The following is an 18,811-nucleotide window of genomic DNA, read 5'->3' as shown; positions in this document are numbered from 1 at the left end:
GTAGGTTTAGTCTGTGTCCATAAAGTGAGCCAACATGTGACCTTAGGAGACTCATGCAGAAGTCTTGAATTCAGGCTTCTCTTCAGAATGAAACCTGCTATCCCTGAGCCATAATACTGTTGGGTGTGCTGTGCAGAGATTGCCCCTTTATGTGAAGCACAGTTTCCCCACTTTAATGCTGTGCATACCTGAGTACGTACCAGATCACCTACTTTGTCTCTGTAAGTATTTTAGTTTACAACTCCTACTTTAGGGTGTATTTTGATAAAGATTTGAAAGTTTCAGGACAGTTTACATTTCTTTACAATGGATTATCTATATTTTATATAAATCCTTTATTAATAGAGTTGAGTTGTAGAATTTAAAATTTATTTTTTAACAATTCTTTCTCTTTCTCTCCTTTCTTCCTTTCTTTCTTCCCTTCTTTCTTTCTTTCTTCCTTCCTTTCCCACCCTTCTCTCCTCTCCCTCCCTTCTTTCCATTCTTTTCTTTTTTTCTTTTCTCCTTCCCTCCCTCCCTTCCTTCCTTCCTTTCTTTTTTTCTTCTTTTTTATTGGGGGGGGAGAAAGTGTCACTCTGTCACCCCAGCTCTAGAGCATGGTGGCATCATTGTAGCTCACTGTAACCTCAAACTCCTGGGCTCAAGCAATCCTCTTGCCCCAGCTTGCTCAGTAACTGGGACTACAGGCATGTGCCCCCAAGCCTGGGTAAATTTTTTCTTTTTTTGGTAAAGATGGGATCTGCCTCTTCTTTGGGCTGGTCTCAAACTCCTGATCTCAAGCAATCCTCTTCTCTCAGCCTCCAGGGTGCTGGGATTACAGGTGTGAGACACTGCACCTGCCCTCGTTTTCTTTACATATGCCAGAAATAGTTACCTTCACATTAGAATGTCTTTTTAGGTCCCTTATGGTTATAGTTGCATAGGTTATGCATACTGTAGACAACACTAGATCTTTCTCCTTAGAGAAATACCAGTCATATGTAGTCATTATGCTGAAAAGAAATCCCTATGGATCTGTACTAGAATTTTTGTTGATAAGGCATTTTATTTTTATTTCTAATTTTTATTTTACCTAAAATAAAAAGCAGTTTGTAAATGAATTTTAAAAAGGAAATATATATATCAGGGTCCCAGTATTATCATTACAATTGCAAATAAAATTTCATCCCAGGCTTTCTAACAGCTAAGATAAACTATCGTTTATAACAAGAGAAACCCCATAGACCATTTAATAATTGGCTAGTAATCATTAATGCAAGCACTACTTTAATTGGTAATTAAAGTTTGTTTCAGCCGGGCGCGGTGGCTCACGCCTGTAATCCCAGCACTGTGGGAGGCTGAGGAGGGAGAATCGCTTGAGCTCAGGAGTTCGAGACTCGCCTGAGCTACAGTGAGACCCCACTCCTGAAAAAAAAAAAAATTGAAAAACCCAGCCGGGCGCCGCGATGAGCGCCTGTAATCCCAGCGGCTTCAGGAGGCTGAGGCAGCCGGGTGCCCACAGCCCGAGTCTGAGGTTGTGGTGAGCTACCATGCCAACTGCACCCTGCTCAGGGGCATAGGGTGGGACCCTGTCTCAACAACAAAAAAAAAAAGTAAAGAAATAAAAATAAGCAACGAAATAAAATTAAAAAGCCAAAAATAAAATAAAATAAAATAAAAAGTTTGTTTCAAGCCCAGCTCTTCTAATTCAGAGTCCATTTCCTTAGTCATCCGTCTGGAGCAGGAGTGCCTGACTTTTGGATCTAGGATCCTGATGTCACTGACAGAAGAAATCCAAGCAAGTTAGTGAAACCAGGAAGAAAGCTCCCCCTTTGTTGGAAAGCTCTCAAAACTTTATTTCTCAAACTTGAATTCCTCACATGCTAACATCTGTTATAAAAAGGTGTTGTAAAACAGGGATCAGGCAAAGTTTAAGAGATTTCTTGATGCTGGATATATATTGCATAGTTTTGTGATCTTTCTCAAACATGGATTATCCAATCTTTCTCATGGGGTATTCGCGGGTACCGGCCCCAACACGCTATGGGTTCCCTTCCAGTGAAGGCTTGGTGGGGCAGAAGGCCATCGCAAAATTGGAAAATAGGAAGAAATAGACAAGCAAGAGATAAATAAATAGTTTTTAAAGCAGCGGGGATTCGGGAGATCGCATACCTATTTTCGGGAGGCTTCCAGTATGCCACCCCGAATACCAGGCTAGTTCTGTACTTACTTCGTACACAAGTGTTTGAAATTATAATGATGTTTCAATCATAAATTTCATGAAAGCAAGACAAACAATCCCGTCATGGTTCTTGCTGCACTTGCATTTCTTTAACTATACTATTTCTTGAACTATGTTAATTGTATGGATTTACTTGTTACTTTTATTGTCTTAAGGTATTTATAATCCTAATACAGAGTTTGGATAGTGAAACAGTCCAGGAGCAGATGTCATAGAAATACCCTAATTAGACCAAGTTTGCAAATCACAAAAGTGATTTTTTAATACCCCCAAATCCTTATGTCCAAACAGACAGACTCCTCTAGCCAAACCAAGGTGACAGAAAAAAAGAGATATTTCACATCCGTCTCTGCTCCAGAGCAATTCTTGCTGTGTTCAACAAAGTTTGAACATCCTACATTCCCAACTCCCTAAAATCACTCTCCCAGAGTGAGCAGCTCTGCCCTGGCAGAAAACCTCTGCAGCAACTTGCAGTGCAGTGCTGTAGGGGTAGGGGGAAGTTCCAGCAAGACAGCCTTCAGAATCTTTGGTTGTTTTTTTTTTTTTTTTTTTTTTTGAGACAAGAGTCTCACTTTGTCACCCGCAGCAGATTACTGTGACATCACAGCTCACAGCAACCTCCAGCTCTTGGGCTTAGGTGATTCTCTTGCCTCAGCGTCCAGAGTAGCTGGGGCTACAGGCTCCCACCACAACGCCCAGCTATTTTTGTTGTTGTTGTTGCATTTTGGCAGGGGTGGGTTCGAACACGCCGCCCCTCACTGAGCCACAAGAGCCACCCCAGCCTTCAGAATTTTAAAGGGTCAGGTCTCCACAGTGCTTTGTACTGAAATCAAGGTTCCTCTCCAATCACTTACCTCCTTTTTCTGTTTTCCTTTTGTCCATCCTCTGTAATCATATTCCTAACTTAATTCCTAATCTACTTACAACTAATAACTGAATATTGGTTTTAAACTTATAAAATCATTATTACTAGTAATGCAAGCACATCAAGATATGACTCTTCCCTTAAGTATTCCCACATGCACCCTGTATCTTATAATCTTCAACTTATAGTGGTGTAAATATTCCTTGGGATAGAGTTTATAAACACTACTCTAGAGAAAATGATTTAGATCATTAATTCAATAAAAATATTTAAAGCATTTACTACTGTGTCTTACTGTTTCAGAATATAGGGATAAAAGAGACAGCCCCCGGCACAGTGCTGGTGGCACAGTGGTTATGGCATTATGGCACCAGCCACATGCACCAAGGCTGCCCCGTTTGAACCCTGCCTAGGCCAGCTAAACAACAATGACAATTGCAACAACAATAACAACAACAAATAGCTGGGCATTGTGGCAGGTGCCTGTAGTCCCAGCTACTTGGGAGGCTGAGGCAAGGGAATCGCTTAAGCCCAAGAGTTTGAGGTTGTTGTGAGCTGTGATGCTACAGCACTGTACTGAGGGCAACATAGTGAGAGACTCTGTCTCAAAAAAAGAGAGAGAGACAGCCCTTGCCCTCAAGGAGCTCCTGATTTCAATGGGAGACAATAAAGTAATTATACTACACCATGATAAATTCCATGATAGAAGCAGAGTCTTCAAAGTGGTAAATGTGTTAAGTGAGCTTTAGAGATGGCCAAAGTTAATGTGGTGAGGCAGAGGAGGGGTGATTCAAGGTGAAGGAGCAGTGCCTGGAAAGCACAGAAGGAAGGAAGGGCTTTCTATTACTTTCTACATTACATGTGTACGTTCATGAAATCTTATGTGAGGTTTTCACTTGAGTTGAGGAATATGTGATTTTGTGAATTATAAATTGTTTTTCCTGTTTTACAGAAGCAACTTACCCCACTGTTACTTGCCATAAATGGAAAAAATCTTAAAATGGTGGAATTCTTGGTAAAGAATAAAGCAGATATAAATGCAGTTGATAAATATGAAAGGTACAGTAGGTTTTTTTATTCCAGAATATAACAAGGGTACATACGATTTGGTTACATATTTTGCTTTTATACATTTTAAGTCAAAGTTATATGTGTACCCTTCACCCAGAAAATGTGCAATGTACCCCTGGGGTACAATGTACCCACGGGGTGGGAATCTACACATCTCTTTCTCCCCCCCCACTTAAGTTTGTTGATTTTTGCTTTCATATGAGCACATAGATGTTGATCTAGTTCCAGTTTGGTATTGAGTACATGTGGTATTTGTTTTTCCATTCTTGTGATACTCACTTAGAATAATCTCCAATTCCATCCATGTTGTTACAAAAGATGTTCGACCACCATCTTTTTTGTGGCTGAATAGTATCCAATGGTGCACATATGTATGTTTAGGTACACACACATAAAATATATATCACATTTTATTAATCCATCCATGTGTTGATGGTCACTGGGTTGTTTCCATGTCTTTGCAATTGTGAATTGTGCTGCTATCAAGACTCAAGTGAAAGTGTCTTTGTTATAAAATGTCTTTTTTTTTCCTTTGGGTAAATTCCTAGTAGAGGGATTGTAAGATCAGATGGCAGGTCTACTTTAGGTTTTCTAAGTAATATCTGTATTTTTCATAGAGGTTGGACTAGTCTGCTGTCCCACCAAGAGTGTAGGACTATTCCTTTCTCTCCACATGCATGCCAGCATCTGCTGCTTTGGGATTTTATCATGTGAGCCATTCTCCCTAAGGGCTAATTGATATTTTCAATATCATTTTGATTTGCATTTCCCTGACGATTAGGGATGTTCAACATTTTTTCATGTGTTTGTTAGCCATTAGTCTATCTTCATGAGAAAAGTTTGTTCATAACTCTTTCCCAACTTTCATTGATATTGTTTGATCTTTTCTTGTTAATGTACTTGAGTTCTTTGTAGATTCTCATTATCAGCACTTTATTAGATGTGTAGTATGCAAATGTCTTCTTCAAATCTGTGGGTTATCCATTTACTTTGTGGATTATGTCCTTGGCTGGGCAGAAACTGTTAAACTTGACCAGGTTCCATTTACTTATTTTTGCCATAGGGGTCTTATTTCCCTAGGCTGATATCTATAAGAGTTTTTCCAACACTTTCTTATAGATTTCTTGTAGTTTAGAAATTAAGTTTAAATATTTTATCTATCGTGAGTTAATTATTTTTTATTTAGGGATCTAAAATAAAATTTAAATCTTTCATCTATCATGAGTTAATTTTTTTATTAAATCATAGCTGTGTACATTAATGTAATTATGGGGTACAATATGCTGGGTTTTTTGTTTTCTTTTTGTGTTTTTTTTGGCTGGGGCTGGGTTTGAACCTGCCACCTCTGGCATATGGGACCGGCGCCCTACTCCTTGAGCCACAGGCGCCGCCCCAATGTGCTGGTTTTATATACAACTTGAAATACTTTAATCAAACTGGTTAACATAGTCTTCACCACATTTTTTTAGTTATTGTGTTAAGACATATATATTCTACACTTAGTAGATTTAACGTGTACCCTTGTAAAATGCACCATAGGTGTGGTCCCACCAATTACCCTCCCTCCACTCATCCTCCCCCTAGCCTTCCCTCCCCATCCTCTTCCCCCTTCATCTTGGGCTGTAGTTGGGTTATAGCTTTCATATGGAAGTGTGGGTATTTATAAATTGGTTTCACAGTAGAGCTGAGTACATTGGATACTTTTTCTTCCATTCTTGAGATACTTTACTAAGAATATGTTCCAGCACCATCCATGTAAACATGAAAGAGGTAAAGACTCTGTCCTTTTTTTTTTTAATGCAATTATGGGGTACAATGTGCTTGTTTTATATACCATTGGAATTATTTTCATTAAACTGGTTAATATAGCTTTCACTGAATTTTCTTAGTTATTGCATTAAGACATTTATACTCTACAATTAGTAAATTTAACATGTACCCTTGTAAAATGCACTGTAGTTGTGTTCCAACCAATTACCCTCCCTCCACTAGCCTTTCCCCCTCCCCTCCCACTCCTCTTTCCTTTCTTCTTGGGCTATAGTTGGATTATAGCTGGCTATATATAAATTGGTTTCATAGTAGGGCTGAGAACATTGGATACTTTTTCTTCCATTCTTGAGATACTTTGCTAAGAAGAATATGTTCCAGCTCCATCCATGTAATCATGAAAGAGGTAAAGTCTCCATCTTTTTTAAGGCTGCATAATATTCCATAGTGTACATATACTACATTTTTATTGATCCATTCATGTGTCAGTGGGCACTTGGCCTTCTTCCATGACTTAGCAATTATGAACTGGGCTGCAATAAACATTCTGGTACAAAGGTCTTTGTTATAAAGTTATTTTTGGTCTTCTGGATATATACCTAATAGAGGAATTGTAGGATCGAATAGCAGGTCTATTTTTAGATCCCTAAGTGATCTCCCAACATCTTTCCAAAAGGAATATAGTTTGCATTCCCACCAGCAGTGCAGAAGTGTTCCCTTTTCTCCACATCCACGCCAACATCTCTGGTCTTGGGATTTTGTGATGTGGGCTAATCTTACTGGGCTTAGATGATATCTCAAAGCAGTTTTGATTTGCATTTCTCTGATGATTAAAGATGATGAGCATTTTTTCATGTGTCTGTAGGCCTCATGTCTGTCTTCTACAGAGAAGTTTCTCTTCAAATCCCTTGCCCACCCTGAGATGGGATCACTTGTTCTTTTCTTGCTAATACGTTTGAGTTCTCTATGGATTTTGGTTATTAAACCTTTGTTGGAGACATATCCTGCAAATATCTTCTCCCATTCTGAGAGCTGGCTGTTTGCTTTACTTACTGTGTTTTTGGCTGTGCAGAAGTTTTTAGTTTGATCAGATCCCAGTAATGTATTTTTGGTGTTGCTTCAATTGCCCAGGGGGTCTTCCTCATAAAATATTCACCCAGGCTGATTTATTCTAGTGTTTTCCCTGCACTTCTAGTATTTTTATAGTTTCATGTTTTAAGATTACATCTTTAATCCAGTGAGAGTCTATCTTACTTAATGGTGAAAGGTGTGGGTCCAGTTTCAGTCTTCTACAGGTTGCCAGCCAGTTCACTCAGCACCATTTGTTAAATAGGGACTCTTTTCCCCACTGAATGTTTTTAATTGGCTTATCAGAGATCAAATAACGGTAAGTAGCTGGGTTCATCTTGTGGTTCTGCATTCTGTTCCCCACATCTACCTCTCTGTTTTTGTGCCAGTACCAGGCAGTTTTGATCACTATCGATTTATAGTATAATCTGAGGTCAGGTCTGGTAGCATGACTCCTCCTGCTTTGTTTTTATTTCTGAGTAATGTCTTGTCTATTCGAGGTTTTTTACTTCCATATAAAACAAAGTATTTTTCTTTTCTTGAGATCTTTAAAGTATGACAGTGGAGCTTTAATAGGGTTTGCATTAAAACTGTATATTGCTTTGGTAATATGGACATTTTAACAATGTTGATTCTTCCCTGCCATGAGCTTGGTATGTTTTTCCAATTGTTAACATCTTCAGCTATTTCTTTTCTTAGAGTTTTATAGTTCTCTTTATAGAGATCTTTCATGTCCTTTGTTAGGTAAACTCCAAAATATTTCATCTTCTTTGGCACTACTGTAAAAGCTGTTTTTTCAGCTTGACTGTTGTTGGTATATATAAAGACTACAGAATTATGACTGTTGATTTTATAACCTGAGATGCTGCTGTATTCCTTGATCACTTCTAAGAGTTTTGTAGTAGAATCCCTGGTGTTTGCAGATACACAAACATATCATCTGCAAAGAGTGAAAGTTTGATCTCTTCTGTCCCTATATGGATACCCTTGATCACCTTTTCTTCCCCAATTGCAATGGCTAAGACTTCCATTACAAAGTTGAAAAGCAGTGGAGACAATGGGGAACCTTGCCTGGTTCCTGATCTGAGTGGATGAGTTCAATTTAATGCCATTCAATATGATTTTGGCTGTGGATTTGCTGTACATGGCCTCTATCAGTTTAAGAAATGTTCCTTCTGGGCGGCGCCTGTGGCTTAGTGAGCAGGGCGCCGGCCCCATATGCCAAGGGTGGCGGGTTCAAACCCAGCCCCGGCCAAACTGCAACAACAACAAAAAAATAGCTGGGCGTTGTGGCAGGCCCCTGTAGTCCCAGCTACTCAGGAGGCTGAGGCAGTAGAATTGCCTAAGCCCAGGAGTTGGATGTTGCGTGAGCTGTGTGATGCCATGGCACTCTACCGAGGGCAATAAAGTGAAACTCTGTCTCTACAAAAAAAAAAGAAATGTTCCTTCTCTGCCAATTTTCTTAAGTGTTCTGATCATGAAAGGATGCTGGATATAATTAAAAGCTTTTTCTGCATCAATTGAGAGAATCATATGGTCTTTGTTTTTTATTTTGTTTAACGTAATGAATTATATTTATAGATTTATGTATATTGAACCAGCCTTGAGATCCTGGGATAAAACCCACTTAGTCATGGTGTATAATTTATTTCATGTGTTGCTGGATTCTGTTTGCTATGATCTTGTTGAATATTTTTGCATCAATATTCATTAGTGATATTGGTCTATAATGTTCTTTTCTTGTTGGGTCTTTTCCTGGTTTGGGGATCAAGGTGATGTTTGCTTAGAATAGAATGTGTTGGGTAGTATTCCTACTTTTTCTATATTTTGGAAAAGGTTGAGTAATATAGGTCCTAGTACCTCTTTAAAGTTTTGGTAGAATTCTGATGTGAGTCCAACTGGTCCCAGGCTTTTGTTTTTAGGGAGATTTTGTATGGTTGGTGCTATTTCAGAACTTGATATAGGCCTGTTCAACATTTCCACTTCTTTCTGGATAAGTCTAGAAAGATGGCATGCTTCCAAGTATTGGTCTATTTCCTTCAAATTGCCATATTTCTAAGAATAGAGTTTTTGTAATATTCATTAAGGATTTTTTGAATTCCTGAGGAGTCTGTTGTTATTTCATCTTTGCCATTTCTGATCCATGAAATTAGAGATTTTAATTTTCTTTTTCTGGTTAGGCTAGCCAAACATTTAACTATTTTTTTTGACATCTTCAAAAAACAAACTTTTTGATTCATTGATTTGTTGTATGATTCTTTTGTTTTAAAATTCATTTAATTCTGCTCTAATTTTGATTATCTCTTTTCTTCTACTGGGTTTGGGGTTGGAATGTTCTTCCTTTTCCAGTTGCTTGAGATGTCCCATTAAGTTGTTAACTTCCTCTCTTTCCATTCTCTTGAGGAAGGCTTGCAGTGCTATAAAATTTCCTCATAGGATTGTCTTTGTGGTATCCCAGACGTTCTGGTAATTCATGTCTTCATTATCATTTTTTTCCAAAAATTTGGTAATTTTCTTCTTAATCTTGTCTATGACCCAGCTGTTGTTCAGCATAAGGTTATGTAATTTCCATGTTTTTGTATGAGTATGCAGATTCCTGTTGTTACTGAGTTCAACTTTTATTCCATGATGATCTGAGAAGATGCAAGGAATAGTTTCTATTCTTTTAAATTTACTGAGGTTAGGCTTGTGACCTAAGATGTGATCAATTTTGGAGGATGTTCCATGGGCTGATGAGAAGAATGTGTATTCAATTTTGTTAAGATGAAATGTTCTATTGATGTCTGTTAAATCCGATTGTTGAATTGTTAAGTTTAAATCTAAAATTTCTCTGCTCAGTTTCTTATTGGAGGATCTATTTAACACTGCCAGAGAAGTGTTAAAATCTCCAACTATAATGGTGCTGGAGGAAATCAAGTTGCTCGTGTCTGCTAGAGTCTCTCTTATAAATTGAGGCACATTCTGGTTGGGTGCATAAATGTTGAGTGTTACCCTTAACAAATATGGGTATCTTTCCTTACTTGTGTTGGTTTAAAGTTTATTGTACCTGTGAATAAAATTGCAACACCTGCTTTTTCTGATTTCCATTTGCCTGAAATATAGATGACCATTCCTTTACCCTGAGTCTATATTTATCTTTTAAGGTAAGATGAGATTCTTGTATGCAGCAGACATCTGGCCTGAGTTTTTGTATCCAGTCAGCTAACCTCTGCCTCTTTAGAGGACAATTTAAACCATTCACATTAATTGAAAATATTGATAAGCCTGGTAGAATTTTGTGTATTGAGTTTTACAAAAGTCCAGTGGATATTTTTAATCTTTTCACCACTGTGGAAGTTGAAATTTGATCAAAAATTTCTTAGGGAGTTTCCTTTGGTGGTAAAGGATTGCACTGTTCATTATGGGGGATAGGTCTGAGAATATCCTGAAGAGCAGGTTTAGTTATGGCAAATTTCTTCACCATGTGTATGTCATTAAAGTATTTAATTTCTCCATCATAAATGAAACTCAGTTTAGCTGGATACAGAATCCTGGGTTGAAAATTATTTTGTTTTAGGAGATTAAAGGTTGATGACCACCCTCTTCTAGCTTGAAAGTTTTCAGCAGAGAGATCTGTAGTCATTCTAATATTCTTCCCTTTGTAGGTTATGGTTTTCTTACATCTGGCTGCTTGCAGAATTTTCTCCTTCATATTAACTTTAGCGAAGTTAATTATAATGTGTCTAGGAGATGTCTTACTCAGATTGAGTCGTGCTGGGGTTCTGAAACTGTCTGCTATCTGAATTTCAGATTCTCTTGGTGTTTCTGGAAAGTTCTCTTTGATTATTCCATGGAGTAGAGCATCTGAGCCTTTCCAAGCCACCTTGTCTCCTTCAGAAATTCCTCTAAGGCAAATATCAGTTTTCTTCGAATTATCCCAGAGCTCTCTGAGAGAATGATCTGTTTTTGCTCTCCACATCTCTTCCTCTTTGAGCATTTGGGAACCTTCAAAAGCTTTGTCTTCAGTGTCAGAAATCCTTTCTTCTGCCTGCTCCATTCTATTACTGAGGGATTCTACTGTATTTCTCAGATATTTGAGGGCTTCAAATTCTTGTCTCAATGTGTGAAAATCTTTGGTGATTTTGTCTTTGAATTCATTGAATTCTTGAGACAACTTTTGAATTGTTCCTTGAATTTCTAATTCCAACTTTACCTCCATTCTATTAATCTTATTTGCAATCCAAATTATGAATTCAATTTCTGACATCTCAGCCATTTTTTTATGAATGGGATCTTCTGTGTATCCACCATGTTGTTCCTTCTGGGAGTTGATCTACTCTGATTATTCATGTTGCCGGAGTTTTTCCGCTGATTCTGCCCCATGATTATTTTACACCATTGGCTAGATGAGTAGATAAGGTGAAGTTGGGTTGGGTGCTCTTGGAGTAGGTATTAACCACCCTTTTGCCCAAGAGCTAGGACTGGTGTCTGTACCTTTTCCCCTAGAGCTTTTTAAAGGACCCATATAGTGCTATGGCCTGAGACACTGGGGACCTGCTTGATGTGGTGGGGCTAAGTGGCTCTGTCTTGTTTTCAGCTGGTCTCTGTCCACTCCTAGTGAATCAGTAACTCTGGGTTGAATCTCAGCTGTGGAGAAATACCAGCAATTAATTCCCCCCAGCCCCCATGGGCAGCAATTAGAAAAGAAAAATCAAACCTTCCCACAACCACACACCTAGGGTATCACTTTGGATAGTCCTCGGGTGATTGGCCGAGGTCAAGAATTCCAGATCAATTGTCCCAGTCAGCACCCAGTCTCAAGTGGGAGAGTTCAAAAGGTCTCCAGCAATTGGAAAGCAGGAATCCGCTGGCAACTTGAGTATGACTCACTCCAGTGTTCCATGGAGTCAGAAAGACCCACCCAGCAAATGAATTAGTCCAGGAAGGTTGATGCCTCCTTTCCCACCTTACATCTCTGTCACACCCAGTCACTGGTAACCCCTCATGGCTGTAACCCAGTTCCCCCCAATGAGCAGATGCTTGAGGGGTTTGTGCCTGCCTGAGTCACAGGGAAATCTATGTCTCCTCAGCCAGACCACCACACTCTACCACCAGCCAGCAGGGGGAGCTGAAACCTGACAACCTTGGGTGCTTAATGGAAGCTGGGGTAGTTCACTCAGTTCCAGCCTCACCCCAGATAGATGTTGCAGCCACTTATATTCTGCCAGAATTAGCAATTCTGTCCCAGCTATATTCCCCTGTGGGCCAGGCTCTGTTTGAGTTCACAGAAACTGTGGCTCAGCCCCATCCTGCTGGTGCCATTGTGCCAATTCTCACGGAGCTGGCATCTCTGTGTTGGCTGCACTCTGTGTTGGGGCAGGTGTGATTAGAGCTCACACTCAGCTCTCAATTCTTGCCTCTCCTTGGACTTGTGAAGTTGCCGCACCTGCTTTTGTCTCAGCTATATTCCCCTGAGGGCTGGGTGCTTTTTAGGGTCACTAAAGCAGCACTTCTGACTCAGCTCCACCCTGGGAGTATGCCATCTCTGCACATGCATATTCTAGTCTCCATCCATGCCATGCCCAACCTGGGCAGGTACCTCCACAGGCATACCCTTTACTTATGAGGCCTGTGTTTCCATCTTAGATCTGTTCTACCAGTGGCTGCCACTGGTTGCCAAGAAAGGCAGGGAGTGTCTCTCCAAAATGTCCCCAGGGGTATTTTTCCTGCAGCTGCCACTGCTGCTCTGTGCCACAGGGCACCACTTGTCACTCTCCCTCTCAGTGCCTAGTCCTCAATTTACCCCCATGTCACGGAATCAGCACAGACCTGCAACAGCCCATGTCTTGTCCACACCTCTTGAGAAAATGCCCCAGAATCTGGACTCCATGGGGGACAGACTTCCAGACCTTGAGGGTGGTGAGAGTGGAGGGGAATGCTGGAAGTTCAGAACTGCAGGTAGAGAATTTATACAATTTTATGCCTGGTGGGAGAGTGCCACTAGTGTTAGTGGGTCCTCTCTGGGGTAGGAGTTCTGGTTTTTAGAGGGTCTCTCCCATGGGATAAAATAGGAGGATATCAGAACTCTGATCACTTGTTTGTAGAAAGTATACTGTGAGCCATTTTTATGGGGGAGGGGACCCCCATCTGCTTGGTGATAGATTTTGTACCTATTGTTTGTTTGTTTCCTTGGGGTTGCAGCTCACCTCAGCAGAGTTGATGTGCATTCTTCAACTTCTCTCTTGGCTCAGCTCCAAACCATCAGCTTACTTGCTAAACTTCTGTCCTTAAACTCTCCTTCTGGATGGGAGCCTCTGTGGAAAGCTGGCTCCAATCAGCCATCTTGCCTCCACCCTCCAAGTCTCCATCTTTCTTAAGGCTGCATAATAGTCCATGGTGTACATATACCACAATTTATTAATCCATTCATGGGTTGTTGGGCACTTGGGTTTCTTCCATGACTTAGCAATTATAAATTGGGCTGCAATAAACATTCTGGTGCAAATATGTTTGTTATAAAGTTATTTTTTAGGGGATTGGTGGGATTACACCAGCAGTGAATCTTACAAGGGTATATGTGAAACTTTGTAAACGGTCTGTGAAGCTAGTGAATGATGCCCCATGAATATATCAATGTACACAGCTATGATTTAATAAAAAAAAATAAAAATAAATAAAGTTATTTTTTGTCTTCTAGATATATACCTAGAAGAGGAATTGAAGGGTCGAATGGCAGGTCTATTTTTTAGATCCCTAAGTGATCTCCCAACATTTTTCCAAAAGGAACGTATTAGTTTGCATTCCTACCAGCAGTGCAGAAGTGTTTCCTTTTCTCCACATCCATGCCAACATCTCTGGTTTGGTGATTTTGTGATGTGGGCTAATCTTATTGGGCTTAGATGATATCTCAAAGTGGTCTTGATTTGCATTTCTCTGATGATTAAGGATGATGAGCAATTTTTCATCTGTCTGTAGGCCTTGCACTTGTCTTCTTCAGAGAAGTTTCTCTTCAAGTCCCTTGTCCACCCTGATGGGATCACTTGTTCTTTTCTTGCTAATACTTTTTAGTTTTCTATGGATTTTGGTTATTAAACCTTTGTTGGAGACATAACCTGCAAATATCTCCTCCCATTCTGAGAGCTGTTTGCTTGCTTTAATTACTGTGTTCTTGGCTGTGCAGAAGCTTTTTTAGTTTTATCAGAGCTAATTTTTGAGGAAGGTGAGAGGTGTGGGTCCTGTTTCCATCTCTTACATGTGTCTATACACTTCTCCCAGTACCATGTATTGAATAGAGATTCTTTTCCCCAGTGTATACTTTTGTTTGCTGTTCAAAGATCAGGTGGAAAGATAAGGATGGTTTCACAGCTGGATCCTTTGTTCTGATCCATAGGTCTATATCTTTATATTCTTATGATAATACTATGATGTTTTGATTATTATAGCCTTGTAATATTGCCTGAGTTCTGATAAAGTGATGCATCCATATTTGTTCTTATTACATAAGATTGCATTGGCTATTCATATATTTTCTGACTTCCATATGAAGTGTAGAACTATTATTTTAGTACTTCAAAATATGGCATTGGTATTTTTAATGGGAATTGCATTGAGTCCATAAATCACTTTGGGTAGTATAGACATTTTAACAATGTTGATTCTGCCAATCCACGAACATAAAGTGCTTTTCTATCTCTTTAAATCCTCTGTGATGGCTTGGTGCCTGTGCCTCAAGTGGCTAAGGTGCCAGCCACATACACCTGAGCTGACGGGTTCAAATCCAGCCCGGCCCACCAAACAACAATGATGACTGCAACAAAGAAATAGCTGGGCATTGTGGCGGGTGCCTGTAGTCCCAGCTACTTGGGAGGCGGAGGCAGGAGAATCACTTGAGCCCAGGAGTTTGAGGTTGCTGTGAGCTGTGATGCCATGGCACTCTACTGAGGGTGACAACTTGAGGCTCTGTCTCAAAATAAATAAGTAAATAAATCCTCTGTGATTTCTTTTCTCGGTGTTTCATAGTTATCCCTATAGAGAAACTTCACCTTTTTAAAAAAATATATTCTAAAGTATTTCATTTTATTTGATACTATTGTGTCTTTGATTTGATTAAATGGTTCACTCTCGTTGGCATATATGAAAGCAACCGTTTTGTGTACATTGATTTTTTACCTGAGATAGTGCTGTATTTATTTATTAATTCCAGAAGTCTCTTGGTTGAGTCTTTGGGAGGTTCTAGGTATAAGATCATTTCATCAGCAAAGAGCAATAGTTTGACTTCTTTTTCTTTTCCATTTGGATACCCTTGATCTTCTGTCTGATTGGTCTGGCCAGGACTTTCAGCACCATGTTGAATAGTAGTGGCAATAGTGGGTATCCATGTCTGGTTCCAGTTCTAAGCAGGAATGCTTCCATTTTGTTTTCCATTTAATATGATGTTAGCAGTGACATTGTCATAGACAGACTCTACTATTTTGAGTAATGTCCCATCTATGCCAATTTTCTTAATGTTCTTATTTTTAAAGGGTGTTGAACTTTGCCAGATATCTTTTCTACATTTATTGCAATGATCATAGGGTCTTTGTTTTTACTTCCATGTGGTAAAATCATTTATATATTTGCATATTTGAACCAACCTTGCATCCCTAGGATGAGGCCTACTGAGTTGTGATGATTTTTATTTGTTTGTTTTGATCTGCAGATGAATTCTGTTTGCTAAAATTTTGTTGAGAGGGCCATGTGCAGTGGCTGATGCCTGTAATCCCAGCACTCCGGGAGGCTGAGGTGGGTGAATTGCTTGAGCTCAGGCATTTGAGACTAGCCTGAGCAAGAGGGAGACCCCATCTCAAAAAATAGCTGAACATCATGGCAGATACCTATAGTTCCTACTACAGCTACTTGGGAGGCTGAAGCAAGAGGATTGCTTGAGCCCAAGACTTTGAGGTTTCTATGAGCTATGACACCACAGCACTCTACATAGGATGACAAAGTGAGACTCTGTCTCAAAAATAAATAAATAAATAAAATTTTATTGAGAACTTTGGCCTCTATATTCATTAGAGATAGTAGTGTATAATTTTCTATTTTTGTTATGTCTTTTTCTATCTTTGGTACCAGGTGTTAGCCTTTGTTCATACAATGAGTTGAGGGGGATTCCTTTCTTCTCAATGTTGGAATAATTTCTGCAATATAGGTACTAGTTCTTCCTTGAAGATTTGGTAGAATTCTGATATGAAACCCTATGGTCTGGGACTTTTTTTGTTGGAATATTTTTTGTTGCTTCAATTTCATTGCTTGATATTGGTCAGCTGAGAAGTTGTGTTTCTTTCTGGTTAAGTCTAAGAAAGTAGTGTGATTCTAAGAATTTGTCCATTTTCTTCACATTTTCAAATTTATAGGCATAGAGATGTTTTACTCAATGATGATGTTTTGTATTTTTGTAAAAATCTGTTGTTTTTCATCTTTTTCATTTTTGATTGAGATTATTAGACACCTTACTTTTTTGTGCCTGATTAATCTGACCAAAACCTTGTCAGATAAAGAACCAACTTTTTGGTTCATTGCACCAACTGTATAATGGTTCCTTTGTTCTTATTTTCATTTAGTTCTGGTCTGATCTGGGTTATTTCTTCTGCTGTGTTTGGGATTGGTTTCATCTTAATTTTCACGTTCCTTGAGATGTTCTATTAGATGTTTTAATTTATTATCTTTCTGATCTTTGGATGTGGGTGTTTAAGTCAATGAGTTTCCCTCTCAAGACGGTTGCACGAATCAGTGCCGCAGAGGAAAAGTCTGCACTGAAATGTCTGTAAGAGGGGAGACTGCCGCTTGCCCAGGCAGACAGCCCCTAAATGTCTGTAAGAGGGGAGACTGCCACTTGCCCAGGCAGACAGCCCCTAACTTTATTTCTTGCAGGCTTATATACTCTTAAAAACACTAAGTTCTGCACGTACACATTCTAATAATAAAACTAATTGGCAGCCAATGGTTTATATTATAAGAGTACAAAGAAACCATACAGAGCAACCACAAAAACTTATTCAGCTGTTTGTCTGAGAAAGCAGGTGCAACATGTAACTGAGATGTACATTAACTTATCTTGTTTTCCACTTCTAAGGTCCCTTCCAGGACATTCCACAGAGAGCCAGACTCTGCCTGCAGAGTCTGCCTCCCCATAAGACTAGCTTGCTAATCAGTTCTGAGGGTCTTAAAGAAACATCCCTTCATATGGACTCTTAGAAAGCTTCTTCAAACATAAGTCAATGGCACTTGAAGTTACATTGAGGCTACACAAGACTGCTTTTGCAGTATCCCCTAGATTTTGATAGCTTTTGGCCCCATAGCCATTTAGTTCAAAGAATCTTCTGATTTTTCTATATATATATTCCTTGACCTAATGATCACTCAGCAAATATTGTTTCAGTTTCCAAGATGTTTTGTGGGGATGAGTGTTTCTGTTAGAATTGATTTATAAAAAAAAAAATATATATATATATATAAAAAAGAATTGATTTATAATTTTATTCCAGAATAGTGTGTGAAGATACACACTACAATTTCTGGATGCAGCCCTGGAGATTTGGGGGGTTGTCCCAGGTTTGGGGGAGTGTTGGGGAGAGGGCTGAATACCTAGGGGTGGCACAAGTTCTACAGTGAAAGCCTTGGGGCCTGGGCTGTGAAGGGGACTGAGACAAAGTGACTAAACAGAACCTATAATCCAGAATTAGATCCATGTGCATGGGTGGGTGGGCCTCTGATCTGGAGCACTGAGCCGGGAACCAGCTTGGAGGTGGCTGTTAAGGCCTAGAGGGCAGACTTTTAGCTGGCCACATATTGGGATGTACTGTACGATTTTAGGGATGCTGCCATGTCAAGTGAGGCTGACCTGGGTACTTCTAGCTCCAGTGTCATGAAGGCATCTGCACTGTCCCACTAAATTGGAGCGGTGGCTTTTTGTCTCTCCGATCATTGGTAGCCCACTAGGCCCCACGCCCATCAGTTCACATGCCCAGATTCTTTTGAGCTCCGTGGGGGAAGCTCTTAATTTTTTTTTTTTTAATTTGGCCGGGGCTGGGTTTGAACCCGCCACCTCCGGCATATGGGACCGGCGCCCTACCCGCTGAGCCACAGGCGCCGCCCAAGCTCTTAATTTTAAGTCACGTCTATGGCTTGGAGGATCCATGAGACAGTTTGCTCCCTCCCCATCCCACTGCAGGCTTGATGTAGTGCATCCAATACCACCGGATGGCCTCAGCTGCTGCCTATTATTCTCTGTGCCCTAGTGAGATAGCTCTGGACAGAATCCAGGTTGGGTTCCAGTAGGAAGCTGGGGGATGGTACTGGCCACCTGGCAGCTCCAATCACACAGTGATGCCTGCACAGAATCTTTACTTTTGTAACTGTATCTCCCTGTCACCTGTTTCTTTTTTTACATTTTTTTCTTTGCTGCTTCTGGTGTCCCACGTTGTCTCTCTGTGATTTCACAATTCTGTTTCTGAGCAAAGAGTCAGAATGGTGTCTTCTGCCTGCACTTCTCCCTGCTTTTCCTTGGAGACGCTGTCAGGAGCCTGCTTCTTGCCTGTCATATTCCCCCTTCTCCTTTTGGTGGGGGGGGGATTTAAACATGAGTGTTATTCAAGAGTGGTAACAGTCATTGATATAAAAAGTATTACATTAATAAGAAGATTAACTTATAATATTGGGGATATAATGAAAATATCAACACTAATGATCAGATAGATTTGAAAAAGTCACAAACAGCAGTATAAGTCATCTTTCCTTATAACATTGACCCATGTTTACTTTTTGTAATCTGATGTTTTTGGTCATAGGACCTTGTGTTA

General features: G+C 39.8%; 1 protein-coding gene across 1 annotated transcript in view; it reads left to right on the top strand.

Moving 5' to 3' along the window:
- LOC128570196 (putative ankyrin repeat domain-containing protein 30B-like) overlaps positions 1 to 18,811 on the top strand; it is a 55,662-nt gene that overhangs the window by 22,906 nt on the left and 13,945 nt on the right. The window contains exon 4 of the mRNA XM_053569150.1: positions 4,039 to 4,145. Within this exon, the coding sequence (XP_053425125.1) occupies positions 4,039 to 4,145 (107 nt within the window). The remainder of the gene's footprint in view (positions 1 to 4,038; positions 4,146 to 18,811) is intronic.

The sequence above is a fragment of the Nycticebus coucang genome, chromosome 18 (assembly GCF_027406575.1).
Source record: "Nycticebus coucang isolate mNycCou1 chromosome 18, mNycCou1.pri, whole genome shotgun sequence".
NCBI lineage: Eukaryota > Metazoa > Chordata > Mammalia > Primates > Lorisidae > Nycticebus > Nycticebus coucang.
This window is presented reverse-complemented; position numbering and strand designations above follow the sequence as displayed.